The sequence below is a fragment of the Herpailurus yagouaroundi genome, unplaced genomic scaffold, assembly GCF_014898765.1.
Source record: "Herpailurus yagouaroundi ecotype Mexico unplaced genomic scaffold, PumYag 196, whole genome shotgun sequence".
In the NCBI taxonomy this organism is placed as follows: domain Eukaryota; kingdom Metazoa; phylum Chordata; class Mammalia; order Carnivora; family Felidae; genus Herpailurus; species Herpailurus yagouaroundi.
Genome location: NW_024412427.1, coordinates 31608482 through 31629355, shown reverse-complemented (window position 1 = coordinate 31629355; position 20874 = coordinate 31608482). Strand labels below are relative to the sequence as shown.

Below are 20874 nucleotides of genomic sequence, written 5' to 3'. Positions count from 1 at the left end.
CACCCTCGTTTCTGCCCTAGCTCATGCATCTGATGTCACAGGGGGGTTGTACCTGACAAAGGGACCAGAGTTTAGCATTCCAGAGTCAAGCCTGACTCATTGAATGATCTATTTTTACACCCACCACACCCCTCCCCCAGCCAAAGTCATCCTCATTCATCTGCTCCTCCCTGAGGTCTGTCCTGGTGTCAACGATTGGATTTGAGAGCTTCCCCACATTGTTCCCAGATACGTGTGTGTGTGTGTGTGTGTGTGTGTGTGTGTGTTTAATTCCTGTAGATGTTTGATCTTATCTCATCTCTTCCCAATTTAATTCTTTGAGGACAAACACAGATAACCTGCCACCCACTAAAGGGGGGCAGTTTTCAGCTAACCTTTCCCAGGTTACAGACAATAGCAGTTTCAGCTTAAGTGCTTTATCAAAGTTGGTGTTGCTAATCAAAATTTCTGCATATCCACTTATGCAACCCAAGACCCCACCACATCTCTGTAACTGTCCAGAATTCCTACAAGACTGGGAAGGGGCTGCTTAAGCATCTGCCAAGCCAGCACTGCTCTTCACAACACTATTTGTCTGCCCAGGATGTGTGTGGATACCCGGGAAGGTGGCCACAGTGCCAAGTGGCTACTAGTCAGTGCAGTCAGAGAGGAAGACAGGACACTGGGTTCCAGGGCACAAAGCTAGGGAGACAGTGGTTCTACCAAAAATACAGCATCTGTCTCATTTCTAGAAAGCTTCAAGTTGTGAGGAAGGACCCAAACCCAAGAGACAGACACCGAAAAGCACTGGGCATCACAGAGTCTAACCTGATAAAGCCAGGGCATTGCCTGTGTTTGCTATCTACCGCAGGGAAAAAGAAAGGGTGGTGTGCCTACCTTCCCATACAGGGAGAGAGGGGGCTGCTGTAAAAGACAGAAGAGAGGAAGTCAAGCCAGGGCTTCTGTCTCTGGGTTCCTCCCTCATTCTACTCAGAACCCAAGGTACTCATATCTTCACACATGAGCATTCATGCATAACAAAGCACGGAAAGCCTAAACTGTTCACCTGGGTGATTTTCATGCTAACTGGCATTCAGGCCAAGGAGAAGAATTCAGGAAGGTCCAGGTTCTTTCCCTGTGAGATCATACCCAGGGCTCTGCCGGGACTAGGCTGGGCCTGTAGCACCCCAGTTTAGAGCAGGAGCCTACACTAATTTGTACCATTCTGTAATCACTCTGGTAATCTCTCCGCAGGCAGGGACCTCATTTGAGAAGGCACACTTCAAGCAGCAGCTCTGTCCAGTTTCAAGGATGTCTAGTTGTGACAACTACCTGGTAATCTGGCAGCATGGACCAGTGGTAAGTGCACCAGCTTTGGGCTCAGAAAGACCTGCCTTCAAATCCCATACTGCCCCCCTGTTGGCTATGTCCTGAACCTGTCTGAGCACACAGTTGGATCCCTGATGCTAAAGGCTTGTGCTACTGAGGGGAAGCTCTCTTGGAGGGTTAAAAACAGACAATGAGATTAAAACACTGCAACAAGCATCTAAATGCTTCCCATTTCTCGTCCTATTTAAATTCTCTCTTTTTATTAACTGTGAGCATTACCATGAAGCAGTGTGATACTAAAAAACACTTCAAATAGGCATATACACCTCCTGGCCTGGAAAGAGGCCATTTCATTACCAGAGGCAGACCTGGATCTACAAAAGAACAGTGTTTGTGGAGTCCAATCTTCCTTTGACGGCTGCCCAGAAGTCTCTAATCTCAAGATCTGCCCACTAGACGCCTATTTTCCCCGACTGGGGACAGAAGTCTTGATGCCATCCTTGCTCACACATGGGAGGCTGGGGGTGGGGGGAGGGAAAAGGGAGGGACTCCAAATCTTGTGTTCTTTCTTTTAGGGTTAGATAAAAGGAGAAAAAACATCTGTTGAAGGCCAAGCGGAATTAAAAGGAGAAAGTGTTTATAAAGCAAGTTCTGATACAGCGCTCTTCAAATGGCAAGTAGAACTCAGGAATGTTATCGTGGTTTGAAAAGGGATGTGTTACTGATATGGTGAAGACTTGAAACCTAGGGTGTGGGAAAAGTCAAGTGTTTAGCTCTCAGCTATGGAATTTCTATTCGCCCAGTGCATCAACTTGGCCTTGGGGTGTGATGGGCCTTTACAGTCCCATCAGCCCTGTGGGATGAGACCTACCTCCAGGTCATGAAAAACCACATGACCCAAATAATCTTTCTCCTGTCTGTTTCTGCCAAGCTGGGGGAGCCTCATGGTCTGGTGGGTACATCCCATGTTGGGGCTCTTTTAGAGTAGTCTGGGGGTACCTGAGTGGCTCAGCCGGTTGAGCGTCAGACTTCGGCTCAGGTCATGATCTCACAGTTCACGAGTTCAAGCCCTGCATCGGGCTCTGTGTTGACAGCTCAGAGCCTGAAGCCTGCTTCGGATTCTGTGTCTCCATCTCTCTCTGCCCTGTCCCTGCTCATGCTCTCTCTCTCTCAAAAGTAAATCAACATTAAAGAAAAAATTAAAAAATAAGAAATAAATAGTCTGGAAATGGATTCCTTATCAGCTTTCAGATGATCTTTGCCCCCAGGATCTGTCACTGTGGAAACAAACAAAATAATGAAGGGTTCTTCCTTCCATTTGCAGAGGAGTATCTAGAAAATGATGATGGAGCATCTCAAAACCCTGTCCTTTGTTTGTTTGTTTGTTTGTTTTTGTTTTCTAAACTTTATGTGTTATATCTCTCAAGGGTGTTTGCATTTATATTTTTGAAATTTAATTATAATTGCAGACATAATACATAAATAGATTCTCATTGAACAAATTATTGTAGTTAAATCTAATCTTCCCTGACCTTTAATCCTTCATCCATAATCCTTTTCACCTACCCAAAGGTAACCACTTTTATCAGTTTCTTGTGTACCATCCTTGAATGGTGTCATTCTGTGCTTTTTCTATCAAATGGAATTATACCGATGTATTGTCCTATAATTCCCTTATTTCCCACAATGAAATGTAAGATTTATCCACATTGATACATGAAGCCCTAGTTCATTCGTTTTAAGTGGCAATGGTTTTCCACCCTAGGGATATACCACATGGAGATAATACATAGGATACACCCTGTAGCCATTCTATTTTGACAGACACTTGGGTCATTTCCAGTGTTTTGTGGCATAAACAGTACTCTGTTAAACATCCTTGTGTACCGTGTGAAACCACACAGAAAATGCTGGGCTCCATTCACATACGAAGTTCTGAGATGGTGCTACATTGCTCTTCAGGTGGCTGTGCCCAGCTGTACTCCCTCTGCCATCTTTGAAAGTCTCCCCCTCACTTGTCATTGTTTCATTTTATCAAACTTTTAAACTTTGGCCAATCTGATGAATAGAAGTGACTTTTAATTGTCTCAATGTGCTTTGCTCAGGTTATATGTTTGTTGTCCATTTGTATTTCTTCCTTTGAGGAATTGACTGTTCATTTATCTGTTGCCTATCTTGGGATTTCTTGGTTTTTCTTATTAAATTGTATGAGTTGTGAATATGCATTTCTTGTCTCAAATATTTAAAAGATTTTCTCTCATGCTTTTTTTTGTCTTTTAATTTCCCTAAGCTTTTAATGTTGAAAGTTTTCATTATAGCTCTTGTTTATTGACCCTTGTCTAGGAAGACATTCCTTATCTTGAGGTTATAAACAGTTTCCTCTATTTTCTGCTGAGACTTACACATAGTGTTGCCAATTTCCATATAATGTACTTTTTTATTAGTAGTCCTTTCATTCATTCACACAAAATTTTATGTGTGGTATGAAATCAGGACAAGGAGGGGAGGGATAACTCTAATATGGCCGAAGCTAGGTTCCCCAAACCCCTATACCCTACACTCTGGGATGGCTATATCTGCCCCAAGGCTATATCTGCCTGCCTTCTGCAGGCCAAGGAATGTACCAGAGGGCCGCCATTTAAAAATATGCCCAAAGGCTGGGGGTGGCCTATGAGGCAGGAGGTAGAACTCTGCCCTTGATTTTTTTTTTTTATTCCAAATGGGGAGCAAATGAACTCAACAGCATTTTTGCAATGGCCCATCTTAGCCCTGCTGATTCAAAACATCCTCTAATAATAGCCAGAACCTTACCGTTTACTAAAATACAACACTTACTGTATTTTTATTCCATTTTCTATCTTGGAGTGGAAAGAAAAAAAATCTCCACACCACACACATAGAGAAAAAGGTAATAAGCAACCTGCCCCTGTACCCTCTTTTGAGTAAAGTGAAATGAATGGTTTGATGTGTGAATAACTTTCTGTCTTTACCTCAAAGTGGAAAAGAATGGTGTCAAAAATAGAAATAATAGGTCCCAAAAAGAATCACTTGTGCAAACCCCCATGTTGGCAAACTAGGACTTAATGCCTAACCTAATTGCAGTTCCAGCCTCTCCCAGGAGTGGCATTTTCAACCAGTCTGTAATTTCCTAATCAACACTAGTAATATAAACTGCAGGACAGACCTGGGCCCTTCCCCCAGAGGAAGGTGACCCAGTCTAACACAAATCTTTCTTTCATTTATGACTTCTTGTCCTCGCTCCCTTCTGCCTATGCAGGTCTTCCATTTTGTAACTGCTCCTTGGAGCTCCATTTTACTTGCTGGACAAGACGCTGCCCCATTCATGAATCGCTGGCCAAGTAGACCTTCAAGTTTACTGAGCTGAATTGTGCTTCCTAAATAGCAGTATTTAGAGGAAACCAACACAAGTGAACAGATCTAATATTTAAGAGCAGAATTTGGCTAAATGACCAACTTGGAATTCCTTTGGCTATGCAGCTTCAACAGTGCGTCCTTGAGTAAATGATGTGATTCCTTAAATTTCCTCATCTGTGGACTGAAGATACGCTAAGGCCTGCTTCTTGGAGCTGCATAAGGTTCCACTTTAAGTGAATGCAGGCAAAGCCTACAGCAGATGTACACTTTTAGCATTTGCTGGTGGGGAGTGTGCCCACCAATTTACATCACCTATCCATAACAAAAAAGTCAGAGGTCTGGTTCAGAGGGTGCTAGAAGTGTGGGGTGGGATTAAGATAGCAGGATACGTTGGCTAATTATATCTGTTGGGGGACATGGGTCTTTGTAACAATGCACCTGAGAGAGACTTTCACATGCTATGTCCCTATAGGGACTTGAATTCCATGGGGCTTCTTGGGGCCCAGAAGGCATGAGCGTCCTTAAAGTGGATAGAAACATTTGAAATCAGGAGATTCCCAGAAAACCCAGGACCTGGTGTCCTCTGTGTGCATCAGTACTTTTTGGGTACACCTCAAGATGCTGATGGACCAGGATTTCATAGCTCTTAGCCTCTTGGACCTTTCTCAGATCTGAAAACCCCTGCAAACATCAGGCAGCACAGTGGCCTCCCCTGAGACCAGTCCTTCCACCAGACGGGGCCTCTAATGCTTCCCAAAGTGGCCAGGAGAAGAGAACCTGGCCATACACAGCCATCCCCAACGCCCTTGTCAAAGCACAGCTTTCAAGTAGCTAGAACCAGCTTTGTCTGGTGCACCAAGACCCAGAAGCACTCTCAGGGTCTATTCCTGGCCAATGCCAGATGGGTACTGAGGTATAAATGCCCCAGATCCCTTTTCTCTGGTAAAGACAACTCAGAAGCAAGATCTACACTGTCCCCAAGTTCCCTTTGAGATGGAGCCAAAGTTTCTTCAAGGGACTTTGCTTGAAACTGGACTCTTGTCTGACCTCCTTCCCTGTCCCACTATGAGTTTCTCTTGAGAGCACTTCCTGAAAAGCCACTTCCATAAAAGTCTTTAGCTCTGGACCTGTTTCTGGAGAACATAAGACAGCCCCCAACCTTCACTCTTGGCTCCCCTCTTTCACCATTTGAGGTTGATGGTCCTGCCTGTGGGTTATTCCTGGAGCCAGAGGCTCTCTCAAATGCCAAGACCTGGGTATAAATTCCACAGGGTAGAAACTATGTTTTTTTACTCACTACCATATCTTCAGAGCTCAGATGAGCACACATGAATTGTTGAATGAACAAGTGCTCTTCCTCCTCTGCCTTCCTCTTGGTAACTTCCCTGTTCATTTTCCTCCTAGATCAGGGCTAAATCAGGACATGGAGGAGGTGGAGCTCCAACCAGTCCATGCTCAGCTGGACATGGTGGGGAAGTGACTGACACAGTGGTAGCCACTAAAAGGTACTGCTCGAGATTTGTCAACTATTTACCACCAACAACCATTCATGTGGTTGCACATCCAGAATGCATGGTTAGGTTGTCATGGAGCAGAAGCCATTGGCTTTAAGACATGATCCCTTCAATGACTAAGTTGCAAACTACTTCTACTAAAAAGTAACAGAGGTCCAAGTAGGCTCTACCTTGCCAGAAAATCAACAGCAAGTATGTGCAGGCTGTGAGGGCGTGGGGGGACAAGGATGGCTAGGGGCTACCAGTTCCGTGCAACTTCTAGAAAGCAAGCCCAGAGTTTTTTGGGTTTTGTTTTTCACTATATTTGAAATGATTCTACAAACACTGATATAACTTCAAATTTAGTGTATCCTTGGGGTACAGAAAGTTTTTCAGATATACATGGTGTCTGTAGTTCAATATGTGAAATGTGGAAACAACTTGTGGGGCTGCATCTTAAAACAGTGATTCTGCTGAGGTCCCAATTTACTTGGTCAGTTGTCTGAGGCCAGTATTGTGCTCAATTCTTCAATGACCTCAGAAGTCACACATTACTACTTGTGGCTTTGCGTTTTAAGGTTAAGTAACAAGCTAAATGGTAGAAGGGCCACAAAGAACAGAGTTTCTCTTTCCAAGAGTTGGCACTGATATCTTCTGCAGCCCTGGTTAGTTTCAGCATTTGTGCTTTAAATCTGATATTGCATTTGTTTCTTTATATTTTTAAGAAATGTTTATAAAGTATGTATTAAGCGGGGCGCCTGGGTGGCGCAGTCGGTTAAGCGTCCGACTTCAGCCAGGTCACGATCTCGCGGTCCGGGAGTTCGAGCCCCGCGTCAGGCTCTGGGCTGATGGCTCAGAGCCTGGAGCCTGTTTCCGATTCTGTGTCTCCCTCTCTCTCTGCCCCTCCCCCGTTCATGCTCTGTCTCTCTCTATCCCAAAAATAAATAAACGTTGAAAAAAAAAATTTTAAAGTATGTATTAAGCATCAGGCTCTGGGTCTGCAATAGGGAAGAAAAACACAAACACAGTGAGCTCCATCAGATTTTTGATACTATAATTATAAGGCACACTCTTATTTTATATGCCACCAAAAAAAAAAAAGAGCTACCAATTAAAATTATAACACACCACTGACTATAGGAAACATGATTTCAGACATGATAAATTTTTGAAATCAGTAAATCTTGGAATTGAAATGCACTGATCTATGTCTCCATGGAGCTCAAGTTGGAGAGGCCAAAGGTTGCATGGATCAAGAAGCCTGAGGTTTTTGGTGGCTTGTTTTGCTGTCTGGTCAGTGGCAAATCTGCTGCGTGAGGACTAGCATCCTGGAGTTTGTAAAACAGGGAGTGGCGAGATGACCAGCAGGCTTGGTGTTGGGCTTCACCTGGCACCCTCACTAGGTGTGATGGCTCTCATGGAAAGCATTCTACCTTGACCATGACTGGAAGCCTGGCAAGAACAGATTCTTGCACCCTGAGCAGGTACTTTGGCCCCAGGTCCCTGGGAAACATGAAACCTGAAGCCCACTGCCATAGGAAATATGCACTAAGACCTGAGTATGGTGCCCTTCTGGCCTTCAAGCATTCAGAGGAATGCTAAGGCCAATGGAGCTTTGGTAGATTCACCACTGAGATCAACCTTATCCATCCATCGATCAGTTCAACCACAAGTGGTTTATTCCTACAGTTAACAAAACTATGCAAAGCTTGATGCAAAAAAAAGTTGCCTTTCAAATCATAGTTGAACACTGTATACCAAGCCTACCTAAGGGTTGTCTGGAATGTCATTTTGTTTGACTCTTGTCCTTTGATTAAAGCCCAGAGTGTATAAAGTCAGATGCAGAACATGTAGAAAACTGGTAAATGGCAAATGATACTTGTTTGGCAGAAAAGATTAGAAAAAAAAAAAAAAAAGGTTTTAATTTTTTTGCCCTGGACATCTTCATCCACTTTTGTATTAGGTTTAGCCATATGAAATAGCAATTGTTTGAAGGTCAAAACATTATTGAATATTAGCAGTATCAAGCTTATATCTAACCTTTCAAAGTTAGACACACAAAGCTGGCTAACAGTGGGTGTTATCACTGGATCAACATGGGATTCTTTTGTTCAGTGACTATTAGCCAGTCTCTGACATCCAGAATTGGTTTTAACATCCTGTTGCTTTTCTCTTTAATGAGTGAAATCAATCTTTGACACACACTCACTAAGTACTTATATGAGAACTGTACAGTGGTTTTCGTTTTTGAAAATTATCTCTGAGGTTTAGGGCCATCCATCCTAAGATACTTGCCGACTGTGGGTCCTAGGACTCGTGCATGTATACATATGTGGGTATGTTGGGCAGGGGGTCCTTAACCTCTTTGGACTTCAGTTTTCTCAAGCATTAAATAGATCAATGGATTTCTAATGCCTCTTCTGGCTCCAACTCTTGTTGATTCCTAGCTGTCCTTCTGTGCCTTTCAGAATGCAGTGGCATGAATGTTGTCACATTCACTTCCCTTTTACCACTTCCACCTTCCTACTTAGCTTTACTGGGCTTTCTACAAGCACTGGAGGAGAAAGAATGACTCACCCTTTCTGGAAGCCAAGCTGAATGTATACCATCAATTTATATATGAAAACTATTGAATTCAGCACTTCTAATTCTAGGAACTGCCCCAAAGAAATAATTACATATATATCAAAGAATGTTCTTGGCTGCATCGTTTATTATAGTGAACAAGAACTAAATGTCTAACAACAGTGGACTGGTTAAAATATGGTACAGCAATATGCTGGACTACTACACGGCCACGAAAATAGTGATTCTGTTACTCTTAAAACACAGAAAACAAACTGATGGTTGTCAGAGGGGAGGTGGGTGGGGAGATGGGTGGCACAGGGGAAGAGGGTTAAGAGGTACAAACTTCCAGTTGTAAAATAAAGAGGTCCTGAAGATAAAAGCACAGCATAGGAAATACAGTCAATAATATTTAATAATGTGATATATGAAAAGATGGTAACTACACTTATTGTGGTAGGCACTGAGTACTGTATAGAATTGTCAAATCACTATGCTGTACACCTGAAATAACATAACATTGTCAACTATATCTCAATAATAAATTTTAAAACAGTAATCCTGTTATATATCAACTGATATGTGCAACGTACATCAATATATCAATATAGTGAAAAATTACTGAAAGAAAAGATGAAAAATGGCATGTATTCTCTGAGCCCATTTGTGCAATATATTTATCTGTGGATTTATGTACTATAAAGGAAAAACAGCAAAATTCTGGATGCCTTTGCATGTAGATACTCACAGGGCCCATTTCCAGATAGAGCATTTAGTGGTGGTAAAATATAGGTAATATTCTCTTCCTTCTTTGCATTTTGAAATTTTTCTGCAATAAGCATATTTTTTTCCATAGGAAATATAGCTATCTTAATTTTGGGAAAAATAGAAGGGAAAGAGTAATTTGAAGGGTGGAATTCACATAGAGCCTGGAGTTAACAGCACAGCAATTAGACAAGTTTTTTCTTTAACTGTTTTTAATGTTTATTATTTATTATTTTTTTTTTTTTTGAGAGAGACAGAATGAGAGCAGGAAGAGGCAGAGAGAGGCAGATAAAGAATCTGAAGCAGGCTCCAGGCTCCAAGCTGTCAGCACAGAGCCTGATGTGGGGCTCGAATCCAAGAACCATGAGATCATGAACTGAGCCGAAGTGGGACGCTTAACCAACTGAGCCACACAGGTGCCCCATGTTTTCTTGACAGCACATGGACTCTGTGGTATACTACTCTGCCAATAGGTGCTGATATTTGCTAAACCTAAGTGCCCATGATATATCACCTGGCTGGTGCAAGTCTTGATAAAACAAAGGAAATAAGATGGCCTGACATTTGCCATGGTGGAGCTGTGGAATGAGGTTCCTCACTCCCTGAAGTCAGGACCTTGCCAAGTACAAGTGGCACCTCACCTATACAGTGCACCTTTTTTTTTTGACAGATCTACTCAGCTACATGCCAGGCATTGACCTCAATATGGAACAGAAGGCATTCCTCATTCCAAACCATCAGTTATATATAGGGAAGTGTTCTCTCTTTTCTTCCAGTTATAAAAAATGAAGTAAGCTCTGAGCTGTAATTTTCCTATGCACCACTGCTTCTACTGAACCCACTCCAGGTGCCTACTGAGTTCAAAGGCACAAGCTGGGAGATGTGTTCAAATTAGCATTTCCCCAAATGTTTTTTGCCCAACAACAGCAATGTAAGATGTGAGCAGGTGGGATTTCCAAACAGGGTTACTGTCCCAGTAACACTGGAAACAGTTGATGACACTGGAATAAACATTCAATCAAACAAAGTCATCGTGTGCTCCTCAGAACCTTTAAGATGCTGGTGTGCGGGGTCGGTCCCCAGGATGATAACAGGGTGCACAGGATTCCACTACTGCCCTACGACTCTTCGCTGATGACCATTTCAGCCAAGCGGCATTCTGGAGAAACTCAAAGAAATGCTGACCTAAGGGGACACTGACATGGCCTCTGGGGACAACAACTGCTGCATGTAGAATCTCTGTCTTAATTAAAACAAAAACAAAACCAAGAAAAACCCACCAGATATGAACAGAGTATAGATTCAAAGGAAACAAACTGAAGAGGAAGCATGAATCTACAACTTGCAACATGAAAGCAAGAATTTTGAAACAGACCATTAAAATCTTATTTTCTGTAAGTTGAGTATGATAATGTCTTCTGAGCACATATATTTAGTTTAGGGAAGGAAGAAGGCAGAGGGATTATGAAAAGGGAATTTGGATTTTAAGAAAATGTGAACGTCGGTCATTTCAGTCTTGTGAAGACGATTAGTAACTCTGAGGGGATGAATCACTGAGGCTTTGAAACTTGTTAAAATGCAAAGGGTTTGCTCCTGATCAGGAACTGAATCTCTGATGCACGAGTCTTCAGAGGCACCCTGACCTCATGATTTCATATAGGATATGCGTAATATGTGTAGCAGGTGTGAGTAGTGCCTTGCCCCTAACCCATGGAGGCCACCGCACCTGTAGGCTGTAATGGCTTTCTACTGAAAGCACCTAGAAGTCTCCCCCCAAGGCTTGTGGATGCTCAGAAGAGCTCAGAGCAGGATGAGACCTGGTGCATAAATACCCCAGCTTCTTCCCCATTGGAGGGACAACATGGACACTCACTACTCAGTCTCCCAGGACCAAGAGGCTGCCTTCCCTACTTTGTCTCACTCCCCTACTCTCATACCTGAGCCCCCTGTGATCACCTATCAAACAGACTTCTGGCATTCACATCCTGTCTCTGAATCTGCTACTGGGGAAACAAACCAATGTTTTTCTTTTTTGCTATAAATTCAGAGCAAGACCTCACAGGCTATCTCCTCCAGCTCAAGCATTTAGGTGCCTTCAATACCCCTTACAGCCTTTGCTCCTCCCTAGTGTTCCCAGGTAATGGGTATATGGGGGAATCTTAGAGTATTCTCGAAACTCTGCTTTGGTTTAGGTCATGTGACCAGAATTGGGCACAGTGTTCCAGTGCTAGCCTGGCCTCATTTCCTCTACACACACACACACACACACACACACACACACACACACACACACACACTGTGATAAAGACGCTTACACTCTGGGGTGCCTGGGTGGCTCTGTCAGTTGTCAGTTAAGTGTCTGACTTTGGCTCAGGTCACGATCTCTCCATCCCTGAGTTTAAGCCCCCCATCGGGCTCTGTGCTGACAGCTCAGAGAGCCTGGAGCCTGTTTCAGATTCTGTGTCTCCCTCTTGCTCTCTGCCCCTCCCCTGCTCATGCTCTGGCTCTCTCTCTCAAAAATAATAAACATTAAAAATATTTTTTTTAAAAAAAAGATGCTTTCAACTCTTATTATCATTAAGAATAAAACTAACAGAATAATATCCACCAGACTAATGTTTCTCAAACTGGAATGTGCCCACGCACCACCCGGGGAGCTTGTTAAAATGCAGGTTCTGACTCCTAGGTCTGGGGTAAGGCCTGAGATTCTGCATTTCTAACAAATTCCTCGGCTGATTGACAGCCCACACGTGGAGCAAGGTTCTAGTGGCCTGTAAGAGCCCAGAGGACAGGATCAATGCTTTTGATATCAGTATATTCAGTATCTTACCCAACTGGCCACATAGTGGATGCCTAATATATATTGTTGAAGTAAACTCTTGCAATTGTTTTATTAATAATTCAGTTCAGTAATTAAAAATTAAAAATTCAGCTGCCCAGCAGACAAGAAAACAACTGTTTAGTGCAAATTCGCAAAGAAAAATCTTTCTCGTGGTGGGAAATTACATGCTGGGACACCAGTGATGTCAATGCACAGTATGGGTAGGTAGGTAAGTAAACTTGGAATGAGAGTCACTGTCAACTCATTTATTGGAGACCTGTTCCTATTAGGGTGCTGAGCTAAATGGAAACCAAAAGAGGTGTAAGACATTGTCCCTGGCCTAGAAAAGGCTTACAATGTGATTGGAAAGGTAAGACAGGGATAAGTAACAAGGAACACATGTCTGGTGAGTGCTCACAGGCAGAAGTAATACCGACAACTTGTATTTGCTCAACATAACTCACCTGACTCTCAGTAAAGCCATTCGGATCACTAAATAGGTAGCACTGTTGTCTATGGCTAGACTTCTGTTTGGGTCCAGTTAATGAGTGTGTGGGGAAGACTTCTGGAGTTGAGTCTGGAATTTCAGAATCTGCTTTTAATGTTCAGCTTAATTTAATCATCAAGACACAATGAGTGGATGCCGGGGGCCACAGGCATCCAAAGGGTGAGGAAGGAAGAGCCTCCTTTGATCAATGCCTTTGATCAAATGCCACTGCCAGCCCACATCACCTGCCCCATGGCTGTGGCTGGCTGCACATTCATGCACTGGGTTCACATGCTGAGAATTATCTATTCTGATAACCAAGGGACTGATGTTTTTGACATCATATATAAACCACCAATTAGAATGAGTATCAAGTAGGTTGACTTTGTGAGAATTCATCAAGCTGGATACTGATGAGAGCACCTTCTGTATTGATGTTACACTTTAATAAAAAGTTAAACATAAAATAATAACATGAATAAAATGGTGCCATTTGAAGATTCAACAATCATGACCTCTGAAATGCAGAAGTGAGCCTGGGTTTGATCTAGAATGAGGGGAGAAGAAATTACAAAAGGTCATAACTTGGGGTGATTACCAAACATTGAAGATGGACTGTGGGCTACAGCAGTGTCATAGCCATGTTCAATTTCTTGACTTTTGTCATTTACTGTGACTATGTAGGAGGATATCCTTGCTTCTAGGAAATACACACAGAAGGGTCTAAATGGGTCTGATTTCTCCACTGCATTCTCAAATATATAAGAAAATATATGCAATTGCATATAAAGAGGCAAAATTTATATATTTACGGAATAGTTACAGATTTATACAATTGCTTGTGTATGTGTGTGCACAGAAAGAAAGAGAGCCATCAGGCAAATGGGGCAAAGTATAAACAGCTAAGGAATCTGGAAACGGGGCAATGGGTATAGACAATTATTCTTGCAACTTCTATGGAAATTTAAAATTATATAGTACATATATATACATGAAAGCCTATTATACATACATACATGAGAGTATGTAATATGAAGAATCTCTCGTGCTACTATTCTTGCAACTCTTCTGTAAAGTATATCAATAACCTCCCTCCTCTACCCCCAGCCCCAAGGGGGAAAAAGTTAAAACGATGCACACAAGAATGAAAACCCAGCTGCCAGGAACCACTTCCCTAATTTCTGTCAGCACATCTCCAAAGCTCACTATCACATTTTTACTGTTGGGAAATCTCTTTGGAAAGCTCAGTAAGCGATGTTCCTTGTCCTCAAACTCTGTGTTGATGTGCCCTTGGAACACAAGCCAAAGGAAGCGCTGGCTGAGGCATTTGGCACCTCTTCCCCCCAAAGGCTGCTGGGCTGTGACACCTGGCTGAGCCATGGCCGCTGCACCTGCTGGCTGCACCCAGCAGAGCCCCCAGCCCAGCCAGCACTCAGTGTCCCACCATGGGCTGTAGTAGGCCCGCTGAGCTTACTGATGAGGCCTGGAACCACATAAGCCTGGTTGGAAGGCCAAACTGTATTTCCTCATTTGTAAAAGGGGTAGGGGTAACTTGGTGGGAGGATGGTGGGGAAATAGCATAAAGAAGGTGCCATGGGCATTAGAGCTCCAGCCACAATCAGCCCACACCAGCAGTGCATGGGGCTGCTGCACATGTGCTTCGGTACCCACACCTGGCAGCACACACGTACACAAAAATGCTCATCTTTGATGGGTCCACCCAGCACTTGGCTGTCACATTTCCAGAAAGAAAACAATCTATTTTTATTTATTTTTTTAAATATTTTCTTTATTTTTTGAGAAAGAGAGCATGAGCAGGGGAGGGGCAGAGAAAGAGGGGGAGACAGAGGATCCAAAGAGGGCTCTTTGCTGACAGGCTGACAGCAGCAAGCCCCATGTGGGGTTTGAACTCATGAACCGGGAGATCATGACCTGAGCCAAAGTCAGACGTTCAGCGAACTGAGCCATGCAGGCGCCCCAGAAAGGAAACAATTTAAATTTTGTCAGAGTTAACTTATGTGTCACTTGGGAAAAATAAAAAAATATTTTTAATTATGTATAAATGGTGGTGGATCAAAACTTTTCAGTATTTAGGAAACTCTAAGTGCATTTAATATGGTCTTGGGGGTCAGGCAGGAAAGGACTGTGGGGTGAGTGGAAGGGTTAGAGGAAACAGTGAAGGGGGCCCAGAGGAGATTACTGAATGGGCTGCTCTGGTGACAGGTGTATTTGTTTTATGTCCTTTGGCAGATTCCTAGCAAAAACGTGACAGCAGGCATGATGTTCCCTGTGTGTATTTTTTTCTGTCTCCCAGGCCCTAAGTCCAGCTCCTTCAAATACACTTGACCCTTGAACAACACAAGGGTGGGTGCACTGACCCCCCTGAACAATTGAAAATCCAAGTATAACTTTGGACTCCCCCAAAACTTAAACTAATTGCCTATTGTTGATCAGAAGCCTTAACATAAACAGTCAATTAACACATATTTTTACTATATACTATATTCTTACAATACAGTAAGCTAGAGAAAAGAAATGTTATTATGAAAATCATAAGGAAGAGCAAATACATTTACAGCACTATACTATATTTTTCGAAAAACATCCACATGTAAGTGGACCCATACAGTTCAAAACTGTGTTATTCAAGGGTCAACTGTAGTAGATACTCACAAATGACTACAAATCTCTCCAAATGGAAGATGTGGTATAAATATACAATGGAGTATTACTCAGCCATTAAAAAGAATAAAATCTTGCCATTTACAAAAACATAAATTGAGCTAGAATGTATTACACTAAATGAAATAAGTCAGAGAAAGACAAATACCATATGATTTCACTCATATGTCAAATTTAAGAAACAAAATAGATGAACACATGAAAGGGGAGGAAAAAAAGAGAAAAGGAAACAAACTATAAGATGCTCTTTTTTTTTAAGTTTATTCACTTACTTTGAGAGACAGCATGTGAGGGAGGGAGGGGCAGAGAGAGAGAGGGAGAGAGAGCTCACAGCATGGAGCCTGACTTGGGGCTCAATCTCACCAACCATGAGATCACAACCTGAGCTGAAGTCAAGAGTCTAACACTTAACCGACTGAGCCACCCAGGCGCCCCACCATAAGAGACTCTTAGAGAGCAAAGTGAGGGTTGATGGGGGGAAGTGAGTGAGGAATGGGCTAGATGGGTGATGGGTATTAAGGAGGGCACTTGTTATGATGAGCATTGGGTGTGGTATGCAAGTGATGAATCACTGAATTCTACTCCTGAAAACAAATACTGCACTGTATGTTAACTAACTAGAATTTAAATAAAAATTTGAGAAGAAAAAAAAAATACACTTTGTTAGCTTTAGCCAATGATAGCTATCACATAACCAGTGGCCTTCTTTGCAGCAAGTAGGTTCCCTCATATCATTTAATCCTCACATTGTCCTGGTGCAACAGGCAGGGACTTTTAGTGACCCCATTTTGCAGATGAAGAAACTGAAGCTCTGAGAGTTTTTTCCATGTCAAGTAGTTGGTAATGGTTGCAGGGAGGGATTGGCAGCTGGGATTCTCAGACTTACAAACCCATGACCTTTCCACAGTATTTCCCTCACTTTTTTTTTTTTTAAAGTTTTTATTTTAATCACTGGGTGTTCATCATAGTAAGTGCATTCCTATTTCACCCATCCCCCCCCACCTTCCCTCTGTTTTTTTCTCTATAGTTAAGACTCCATTTCTTTTTGTCCTTCCTTCTGTCCTTCCTTCCGCCCCTCCTTCCTTCCTTCAAAAAAATTTTTTTTACATTTATTTATTTTTGAGAAACAGAGTGAGACAAAGTGTGAGCGGGGGAGGGGCAGAGAGAGAAGGAGACACAGAATCTGAAGCAGACTCCAGGATGTGAGCAAGTGGTCAGCATGAAGCCCAATGAAGGGCTTGAACCCACGAACTGTGAGATCATGACCTGAGCTGAAGTCGGACGCTCAACTGACTGAGCCACCCAGGTGCCCCCCTCTTTCCATTAATGTAAGCTCTACACCCAACGTGGGGCTTGAACTGATGACCCTGAGATCAAGAGTGGCATGCTCTGCTGACTGAGTCAGCCATGTGCCTCAAGAGTCTGTTTCTTGGTTTGTCTCTCTCTCTTTTTCCCCATTTGTTTATTTGTTTTGTTTTTTAAATTCCATATATGAGTGAAACCATATGGTTGTCTTTCTCTGACTTACATCTCTTAGCATAATATACTGTAGATCCACCCATGTTTCTGCAAATGGCAAGGTTTTATTCTTTTTGTGGCTGAATAATATTCCATTGTATATACATATAACACACCTTCTTTATCCATTCATCAATCAATGGACACTTGGGCTGCTCCCATATCTTGACTATTATAAGTAATGCTGCTATAAATACCCAGGAGTGCAATTGCTGGATCATAAGGCAGTTCTATTTTTAAATTTTTAATGAACTTCCATACTGTTTTCCACAGTGGTTGCACCAGTTTGCATTCCCATCAAGAGTGCAAGAGGGTTCCTTTTTCTCCACATTCTCACCAACACCCTGTGTTTCTTGTGTTTTTGATTTTAGCCTCTCTAAAACGCATGAGGTGACATCTCATTGTAGTTTTGATTTGCATTTATGGGGCACATATCTTTGATGTACTAAAGGTAAAATTGGGCTTTATTACATCTGAAAAGGTTGACATGTGCATCCCTGGAAAGCCTCTGCTGGCTGTACCCAGGATGAACTTAGCAGCTTCCTCTCAGATCCTGGGGTTCTCCTAAAACCCGCCCCCCTCCTCTGAGAATTCAGCATTCCTGTATCTCTGTATCCTCTCTGACTCCTGGGCACTTCCTTCTCTCTGCAGATAAGTGGAGTCTGAGGCTGCTTAGTGTCCAGTTGAAGGCTTGACTGATATGAGCTTTTCCTGGTGAGGGCACAGGAAAACTCCTTGCTGCCTCATTGAGAGCTGCAAAGAAGCTCTGATGGTCATATCCAATGTCAGATATCAGCAGTCCCTGGTGGCCTCTGGACACACTCAGTTATGTTTTGTCCAGCTTGCTTTACCTTGGCTTGTCCTATCTTTATGGTTAAAATAGTTCCAACACTTAAACATAAAGTGTATTTTGAGCAAAAATCAGGAGATTTACAAAAAAAACCCAAGTTTTGAAGTTCAAAGGTTTTTAGCTTCTTGGAAATTAGAAAAACTGTGTCATCCTGGTGATGTTGCCTTCTCCCATATAAGGAGAGCCTAGGTGATTCAGTCGGTTGAGTGTCCACTCTTTCTTGATTTCAGCTCAGGTCATGATCTCACAGTTAGTGAGTTTGAGCCCCGCATGGGCTCTGTGTGGACAGCACAGAGTCTTCCTGGAATTCTCTCTCTTTCTCTCTCTCTCTCAAAATAAATTTTAAAAAAATTAAATGGGACATCTGCTCCTCAGTTCATGACAGTCTCCACCATTCCCTATTGCTTCCCAGCAATTTGCTTCCCAAATATTGTTGCCATTTATCAACTTCTGCCTGGGTTGGCTTTCCTAGTCTACATGATCCACCTGGCCCCTGTAGGCCTCTGAGGTTGAGACCTTTGCTGTATTCATTCTAGCTGTTTCTGATGACCTATATGAGGCAGATAGTGTGATTCAGGAAAGAGAATGGGCTCTGCCCTCAGAGACCCAGCTCTTATTGGCAGTGGCGTATGTTTGTTCATTCGTAAAGCAAGTAGAGACATGGCTACCCACCCTTAAGATTGCCTTTGAAGATGCAGTGACAAAATGCAATTATTTTCCAAGTCAGCAATCACCAAACTTTTTTTATAGAGAGCCAGAAAGTAAATATTTTATGATTTGCAGGCAACTCTCTCTATAGCAACTCAGCTTCCCTGTTGTGGACGGAAAGAGCCATAGACAATACATAGATGGATAGGCATGGCTGTGTCCCAATTACAAAAACGGTGCCCGACAGGTCATGGTTTGTGGACTTTGTTCTAAGTGATTGTCTCCTTCTCTCTGCTGGTCTTCTCCAGCCCCCACCACAGATTTCAGGTACAGGGGTTATTTCCAAAAACATGGGGCAGGCCTAACAACAAATAGATAATAAGAGTTTGCAATCTTCCTTCCTCTCTCAGCTTCTAAGTGGGGAGTCAGCTCTATCCCAGTGTTCGCTGTGTGGTTTTGAACTAAGGGATGGAGAAGGAAAACATAAAGCTCAGGACTCCTGACAGACCAAACACTGTGCAGGATAAAGATGAAAAGGTGGGGGTGAGGCACAGAAACGTGAAGGGGACCATGAGACTCACTGAGGAGTTTTGAGAGAGTGATGTGGGGAGAGAGCTCCTGGACATATGGACAAGTGCAGGGAAGAGCTAACAGGCTGGCCGCAAGTGGACTGGGTGGGAGGAGGCTCTGGGTCCTTTGAGGGAACCCAGGCAGGATCCGAGCTGCACTTAAGTTTTCTTGGTTGATGGAATGTAGACAGGGAGTTAAGACCAAGTGAGCTTTCTGAGGGTTGCATGTATGTTGGATCATGGTGCTCCCTTCTTCAAAACCCTTCATGGGGTCCAACAGCACTAAGAATGGAATGCCAACTCCTCACCTCCTCACCCAGCCAGCACTCCAGTCCTCCCCGATCATCCACACAGGCAGCCCTGCCCCTCCTCCGCATCCTTCAAGCTCAGATTTCTCTAAGTATTATCTTGTTTCCCCCCATCACCACACACATAGTGCCCAGGACTGGCCCTGCCACTGTAGGTGCTGGAACAATACAGGTTGAATAAATGAACAATACATGTATAATACACACACATATGCATTACATGTTTTTTTCATGCAGTCAGCATGTTTACTGAACACATACTATTAAACACCAGGCACTGAACTAGTCCCACATGATACCAGTTCAGGACAGCAGCAGGTGCTAAACACACCACACACACACACACACACACACACACACACACACACACACACACACTTTTCTTGCTTTTATTTCCTTTAGTTCTGGAAGGCATGCCCCAGAGATAGTTAGGAAGACCTCAGAAATGGGTTATTTCCTAATTTACATTGCACACCAGGATTTCTCAGCCTCCACATGATGGCAATTTGGGATCAGATCATTCTTTGTTGTGGCAGCAGCCTGTGCATTGTAGGAAGCCAGCCAGTCACACCTCCAGCCACATGGTGTAACAACCAAAAATATTTCCAGAGAACCAGTGGCCTAGACTGAACTGGCTGTCCTGGACCAGAACCCCAAGTGACCTGCATCTTTGAGACCTTAGCATTTCGAGAGACTCTGAAACAAGCCCAGAATCTGGAAGTGGAATGCGAAAGTAAGCAATGCTCCTGGCTGGTTCCCAAGTGAGCATCAATAAGGTACACAGAATGTCAACAAATGGATTCAACAAGGCCACTGGCCACCAGGTCTGGAACAAGGCAGAACGCAGGGTGCCCAAACCACAAAAATGACTAAACGGCCCCCTCTTCCGACACCGAGTGTCAGCTGCTTTACCACAGCTACCCTGGGCTCTCTTTCTTCCTCCTGCCTTCTAGATAAAAATTATTTAGCTACTCGGTCCCCGAATTGCCCTAGCTTCCTGAAAACACTCAAATTCTCCTAGGGTGGCCAGATAAAACACAGAGTGTCCAGTTAAATTTCAATTTTAGATAAACAATGAATAATTTTTAGCATAAGTATGTCCCCAATATTGCATCGAATGCATTATATATTTATGCTATATCTGAAATTCACATTCAGCTGCATGTCCTGTATTTTTCTTCCCTAAATCTGCAACCCTTCCTTCTTTAGAATTAGCCAGCACAAGCCCAAATCCTATAATAAGCCCCTCCCAAGTACCTCTTACTGAGACATCCTCCACCCCCACCCCCACCCCACCTGCCCCATGCTCCTTCTGGTGTGTTCTCTCTGGCTTCAGCAAGTTAGTAAACCCAATTCTGATGAAGTATGTATTCAGGGTGGTCTTTGAGAAGAGCAAGGCCCACTTTCAGAGGCAGAAAATCTGAGTGGTGGCTATTGGAAAGGGACAGCTATGGGTGTGGAGCAGGGAAAGTCGGGTGAGCCTCA

The 20874-nt window shown here is 43.1% G+C and overlaps 1 protein-coding gene across 5 annotated transcripts in view; it reads right to left on the bottom strand.

The window, feature by feature from the left end:
* The window catches only part of RIN2 (Ras and Rab interactor 2), a 237114-nt gene that overhangs the window by 71288 nt on the left and 144952 nt on the right, over nt 1-20874 (bottom strand). The window contains exon 1 of one of the 5 annotated variants that reach the window (XM_040447837.1): nt 4531-4700. The exons of the other annotated variants lie outside the window; for them this stretch is intronic. Within the exon in view, the coding sequence (XP_040303771.1) occupies nt 4531-4653 (123 nt within the window). The 5' untranslated portion in view covers nt 4654-4700. Of the gene's footprint in view, nt 1-4530; nt 4701-20874 lie in introns of those variants that run through there. 5 annotated transcript variants of the gene reach the window in all.